The sequence below is a fragment of the Podarcis gaigeae genome (genome assembly GCF_964106915.1).
Source record: "Podarcis gaigeae genome assembly, chromosome: Z".
Classification (NCBI taxonomy): domain Eukaryota; kingdom Metazoa; phylum Chordata; class Lepidosauria; order Squamata; family Lacertidae; genus Podarcis; species Podarcis gaigeae.
The window spans coordinates 11,030,482-11,036,850 of record NC_139691.1 but is presented as its reverse complement, the minus strand read 5'-3'; the positions used below and the strand labels follow the sequence as shown (position 1 = coordinate 11,036,850).

At 41.1% G+C, this 6,369-nt stretch overlaps 1 protein-coding gene across 1 annotated transcript; it reads left to right on the top strand.

The window, feature by feature from the left end:
- Window positions 1-3,227: 3,227 nt before the first annotated feature.
- LOC310836251 (beta-1,4-galactosyltransferase galt-1-like) lies at window positions 3,228-6,369 on the top strand. The gene is made up of 3 exons (XM_083721241.1): window positions 3,228-3,283; window positions 4,586-4,753; window positions 4,988-6,369. The coding sequence occupies exons 1-3, from the start codon at window positions 3,250-3,252 to the stop codon at window positions 5,935-5,937; spliced, it is 1,152 nt and encodes a 383-aa protein (XP_083577367.1). The 5' UTR covers window positions 3,228-3,249; the 3' UTR covers window positions 5,938-6,369.

Below are 6,369 nucleotides of genomic sequence, written 5' to 3'. Positions count from 1 at the left end.
ATAGGTTGTTGTTTACCAGGTGCAGATAAAAAAGTCTGGGGAGCCAAGTTAGCATTGTCAGGCTCCTGCCAAGGCCCATATTCCTGAAGAGGATGTTTACTGATCAAGAACTTTCTGGCCCTGCTGCTTTTGCCCCTTGAAGTTGCTGCCCTCGGTGAATGGACAACTAACTACATTAAGTGAGGATATAGAGCAGCACGCCCAACTTGCTTTGCACTCCCCCTCCTAGTTGCTGAGTGGATTGGGCTGAAAGTGGGGAAGCAAATGGGCAGCAGTGGCAGGGTTAAAGAAGAGACGGCCCGATTCAGAGACAGTTGGTCCACTTGCCCAAGAGTTTCCAAAACCTAAAAACTTTGCAGAATTAGTGTTCTTGAGGATTTCAACTTTTCTTGTTTTTTAAAAATAAAAGGCTTCTATCCTTTGTGATATCAGTGAAATTTATATTTGAAACTGCAATGGGTATTGGCAGAAGCCTCCAGGGTTCAGGAAGTTGAATTTGTTTCTGTTGAGGTTCTGAAGAATAAAAGACAATTCCATAAAGCCTGACAAGAACAAAATATGTATAAAGAAAACTAGGAAATGTTGGGGTTAAACAATCAGGCAAAAGACTTTCATCAAGCTGTTCACACATATTTGCTGGCATTTTATAGTTAATTATCAACTACATGCTCCCCCCCCAAAAAAAAACCTGAATAGGGAAAAACAACATTAGAAGTGGTCCTTGGTGTCAAGTGAAGCTGTCAAAATTTTCACACAGCTCTTGAATAGCACTATACTCAATGATACTGCAAACAGAACTTTGACAGTTATATGCCACCGAATTTCAGATGTAGGGGATAAATGTTAGGAGAGAGCTCTTTAATGTCCTGCATGCAGGCTTCCTAGAGGCATCTGGTTGGTTACAGTTTTATGTACATAAAATGTTTTCTCGGGGAAACCTAAGAGCAGACCAAAGGCCTGCTGAGGTGGCCTCCCATGTGACTATGGGAAGCACACAAGCAGGATGTAAGTGCAATATCCTTCTCCTACTGTTGGTCCCCTGAGAGAGACTAGTATCCAGACGCAATGTATCTCTGTTCCCAGAGGTTAGGGCTGGACGATATCAGCTGTTCAACACTGCCATGTGTCGCCAGCCAAACATTGTGCTTTGGTGGTATACTGCAATGTTGAAAAAACATTCTGCATTGGCCTCTGCCCACAAGACACCGGATGAAACATTTCCAGTTCTCACCTCGAGAGCGGAGGTGGTTTCACCCAGGCTTGTACAAGTCTGGGACAATGCAGGTCTCTCCATTGTATGAAGGCAGATTGGGATGGTGGTTTCACCCTTGGCAAGCAACTAAAAGCACCACTGGCCAACTGGAGGGGGTCTTGCAGGGCTGCTGCAATGGAGCCAGTTTTTGGGCTGCGACCTTAGGGGCCAACCCCTAAATACACTCCTGACTTGACCTGACTAGAACAAATTATATTGAAAGAGAAACAGGCATTCCCCTTTTGCTTTATACTTTTTTAAGCAGTCTTAAGTTGGTGAGTATCAGCACATCTTTGTGTTAATACATTCCATAGTTTAATTGTATGCTGTCTCCATCCTGAATTTCCCACCATTCAACATGACTGGACAACTCTGGGTTCCACCAATACAAAAGACACAGAAAATGTTGCTCTAAAAAAGGTCTGACTCAGCATAAGGTAGCTCCTTCTGTTCATGTGTAGTTTTTCTGTAACCTAGTAAACACTGTTTTCTCACTGTGCCAATTATAGGCAAGTATTGGGCATCATTTTGCTTTTATTTCTGTAGCTAAATTATACTTTGCATTCTCCCTTCACTTTCAGAGGCACCATGCCTTCTGAATGTGTTACCCGGAATCACAAGTGCGAATTACCAGAGGCATCTTAAGTGGCCACTACAAAAACAGGATGGATTAGAATCAGTGTTTCCCAACCTTGTGCCTCCAGATGTTTTTGGCCTACAACTCCCATCATCCCTGACCACTGGTCTTGCTAGCTAGGGATGATGGGAGTTGTAGGCCAAAAACATCTGGAGGCACAAGGTTGGGAAACACTGGATTAGATTAACCTTTGGCCTCATACAGCGTGGATCTTCTTATGGGTTACAATAAATAAAACTAGTGTTTTGGTTAAGTGACTCTGAGTGTTCTGAGAGGGGGAAGTCCAAACAGGCTTATCAAGGTGAATGCATTAATCCCCTCATTCAAATTATTAAAGTAGACTTAGGGTGGGAACACTGAATCATTGAAGACTGGGAACTGGCCTGTTTCCGCCTGAGGCCTACTCCTACTGTGCTCTATAGTGCTGGGTGCCTCAGATTAGTGGCTGCCAACCCTAAATCTAAATATTTATACCTTATGGCATTGGGGAAGGGTCCTAGAAAGTAGGGAAAGTGCCCTTTGAGATTCCTGCATTGCAGAGGGTTGGGCTAAATGACCCTTAGGATCCCTTCCAACTCTTATGTTCTATGATTCTTTTATTATCGGTGGGTAGGATGCTTTAGTCCTACTGACTTTTAAAAATATGAAAGCGTTTGATATTTTTATGTGTTTTGTTTTATGCTGGTTTTCATGTGCATGTTTTAAGATGCCTTGAGCTACTTTTATAAAAAGAAACCGATAGGTTACATATTAATCACCATCATTATAACTGTTATTTAAAAGGCACTCCCACCCTGAGGAAAGGCAGTTGGAGGCTTTAAAAATCCCCTCAGGCTTGCTTTCTTTTTTCTGAGGGGATTTAACTGCCTTCCCCGTCCCCTTTTTGAACAGATTTTATTTTATTGTATTTCTATGCCGCTTTTCATTCAAATGAATCTCAAAGCAGCTTACAAACAATCAAGAACAATAACAGAGCATTGCAAATACATTGCAAGTCCTATAAAAGATTAAGAAAACATCAACAATTACAATCTGTAAAACACTATTAACAAAACAACAACGAAAAATAAGCTAAACATTGCAGTTAACACAAAAGGCATATTATATGGCTGAAAAAATCAATACGGCATTAATGATCTCTAAAACAATACAGTGGTTGGACAGGGGCAGATGGAGGGGAAGTGAGAGGCTACATTTTGAGGGCAGAACAGAAAAGGGCCCCCAGATTTAAACCACCAGAGCGAAATGAGATAAATAATAATGTTATCTTCTTGATCCGTTTGTCAAATGTCGCCGTTACACACGTTAATCTATTTAAACTGCTACCTTAAGGGCAGGGTTCTCCTGGTGCCCGTGCGCCATGTGGGGGAGGCCATATTCACAGTCTAAAAACAGTTAACTTCTTGATCTATTTTAAACTGTTACCTTGAAGAAGATTGTTCATTTGTGGTGTTGTTGTTTTTTGCTCCCTAGACAGATATGTCCGTTTTCTTTCCATCGCACTCGCCCAGGAGCCATTTCAGGGGAAAGGTGACTTGAAGAGGGGGGGAAAGGCGGGAAGCGTCCCTTTAACTGCAGCCTTAAAAAAAAAAAAATCCCCTCAGGCTGCAGTTAAAGGGACGCTTCCCGCCTTTTCTTTCTGTCCTCAGAAGCCTTAAAGTGCTGGGAGGAAGGAGCAGGTCTTAAGTTTCTTTTAAACCGCGCTTTCTTCCCCCTTCGTGGCAAATCCTTGTATAAGAGGTAATTCTAACCGCCCGCCCCCCGACCCAAGTTGGTGAAAAATACGCTCCCTCGTTATGGGGGGAGAGGAGAACAGATCACAACAACCTTCTATAGCTGGGGAAACGGCCCCCCCCCCACCACCACCACAAACACACTTTGTATATTGGGGGGGTGGGTCCTGGATCCATGAACAAGGAAGGGAAGCGCGCATATTAATAGAGTGGGGGGTGCCATCCCCTTACCAGTTTGGGGAGCGTGTGGTAACTTTATTAATAGTAGCAGGAATGACCAAACGCCATTTTGAAAGGAAAACGGATAGGAACCCTTTATGAATAGGTGCTGGGGGTGGGGGGAGAGAGACAGAAAATCCCGAATTTGCAAGAGTTGAGAGGTATTTCTCACAGACTAGGAGGGGGAATGAGAGAAACCCACATAAATAAGTATGGGGCTAGCTAATAACTTTTTCTTTGGGGTAAGGGATAGCTTTTTAACATGGGTCAGAGAGCTCATCTATAAAGGTGGAGTAACTTGTGTTTTTTGGGCAGCGATTATATTGTCTTTTTGTCAATACTGTACAGTATAGAAGAATTATCCCACATTTATTGGTGTTGGGGAGGGGGGAGGAGATACAGAAAGTAAAGGGGGGTCATTTATAGCAGAAGGGAAGCTTATTTAAATCACTCCCCACTCCCATCCTCTCCAGGAGGACAAAGCAAAGTCCCCCTTAGTAGGAGTGTGAAGAACTAAACTGGACTAATTTATGGTTAGGGAGTGTGGATTCCTTTCAAGCACACACTGAGAAGATATTTCATATATGGGAGAGCTGATCACACATAATATCATCATTATGAGTTGGCATGTATTCCAGTGTCACAATTATTCAATATTTTAAGGCCTTGTTAAGCATCTTTCTAAGTCTATCCTTAAAATTGGTTTCTTGGTAATAACATTCTCTCCCTGCTTTTCCATTTCAGTTACAGGCACTTTGTTGCAAGGCCAGGAGTTAAAGATGTATTTCCGTAGAAGAAACAATTTTATGGTGGTAGTTTCTTTTCTAATTGTACTGTCCTTTGAAGCATACTTGTGGCTGATGCAAACCCCTTTGCTGCCACAAACAATACAGTCAACGGATCTCTGCAAAGGTGAGATTGCCAATGATACAATAACAGCTTTAAAATATAATAAAACATTTATCATTTCACCGTATCACGATGACAGAGAAGGAAACCTAACTCGTGTGATCGCAGTAGTGCGCTACAAGAAAATACAGGACCTTTATTGTTGGTTTTGCTGTAGTCATGATGGCCATGTCTCCATAATAAGAGCAGCCATAGACATTCACTTGGATAGAACTGATTTCCCTTTTGGTCCAGCAGATATCGTGTGCTTGGAACCCAGAAAGTGCTCTCCAAAATACGTGTCAATTCATTCCTCTCCTAGAGGGAAAATCGACAAGCTACCAAGGTTTGAAATTAAGAACCGTGTGCCCGAGGATTCATTTTCTGCTGAATTCACCCTTTGTCTCCCTGTCATGTTTGGAAACTACAGCAATGTCTTGCAGTTCATACAAAGCATGGAAATGTATAAAATTCTTGGTGCACAGAAAGTGCTGGTCTACATGTACAACTGCAGCCAACTCATAGAGAAAATATTGGAATTTTATGTTGCAGAAGGTATCATTGATATTATTCCATGGCCAATTTTTTCATATGTTAATTTCTCTTCTTTCTGGTATTCTTCCAAAGACTGGGGCTATGGGAAAGCTACAGTCCTAAATGATTGCATCTACCGCAATATGTACAGGAGCAAATATGTGGTTCTTAATGACATTGATGAAATTATCCTACCCATTAAGCATCTGAGTTGGAAAACAATGATAAGCGATCTTGAGGATCGAAATCCAGAGACAGGCATCTTCTTGTTTGAGAACCATTTATTTCCTCAGCATATCTTTTCCTCTACAGACACACTGAACATTTCATCCTGGAAAATGGTCCCAGGAACTAATATACTGCAGCATATTTACAGAGAGCCCATTAAACTGAAGTTTAGTAATCAGAGAAAGATGATCGTTAATCCAAGAGCAGTGGTTCAGACTTCAGTCCACACCATTCTCAAAGGTTATAGTAAGACGCTGGTAGTTCCCAAAGAGATTGCAATTCTTTATCATTGCAGACAGTATGCTGAAAAAGAGGTCCCTGGAAAATACCTCATTAGGGACACAACGATCTGGAGATACAATGTTTCTTTGATTAATAATGTTAACAACATACTTGAAAAACACTTCCCTAGAAAGAGTTCCAAGTTTAGATGGAATAAATTCTAGGAGGCATTGTAGCTTTTATAAACAGTTGTATTTTTACACATACAAAATTACTTACTAACAAAGTGCTGGTACAATCCATATGCTAAATTTGTAGAACTTAATTCTACAATTAGAAATGTACAACCACCTACTGTATGCTCAGTAAAGTTGTAAGGATTTTTTAAAAAAACATATTTCCCCCGGACATCAGTTTCTATTCAATGTTACCTGGACTTAAATCTACACTATAGATTGCCCTAAAGTCATACTCTTAGAACTGTCATGGCTTTCTTCAAAAAATCCTAGGAACTGTAATTCACCGACTGTTTCTCTATTCCTCTCCCTTTTCACTGTTTCGTTGCTTAACATCCTGTCCAATGAATAGTTTTGAAAAACTTGCTTATCATTTTGTGCAGTTTATTTGGTCCTGAATAAAGAATTTATATTATGGTT

Excerpts from the sequence above, each read along its gene's own strand:
- LOC310836251 (XM_083721241.1), top strand. The coding sequence starts at position 3,250 with ATGTGGGGGAGGCCATATTCACAGTCTAAAAACA. Across the intron at positions 3,284-4,585 it reads ATATTCACAGTCTAAAAACA|TTACAGGCACTTTGTTGCAA; the intron begins GTTAACTTCTTG and ends TTTCCATTTCAG. Across the intron at positions 4,754-4,987 it reads GTCAACGGATCTCTGCAAAG|ATATCGTGTGCTTGGAACCC; the intron begins GTGAGATTGCCA and ends TTGGTCCAGCAG.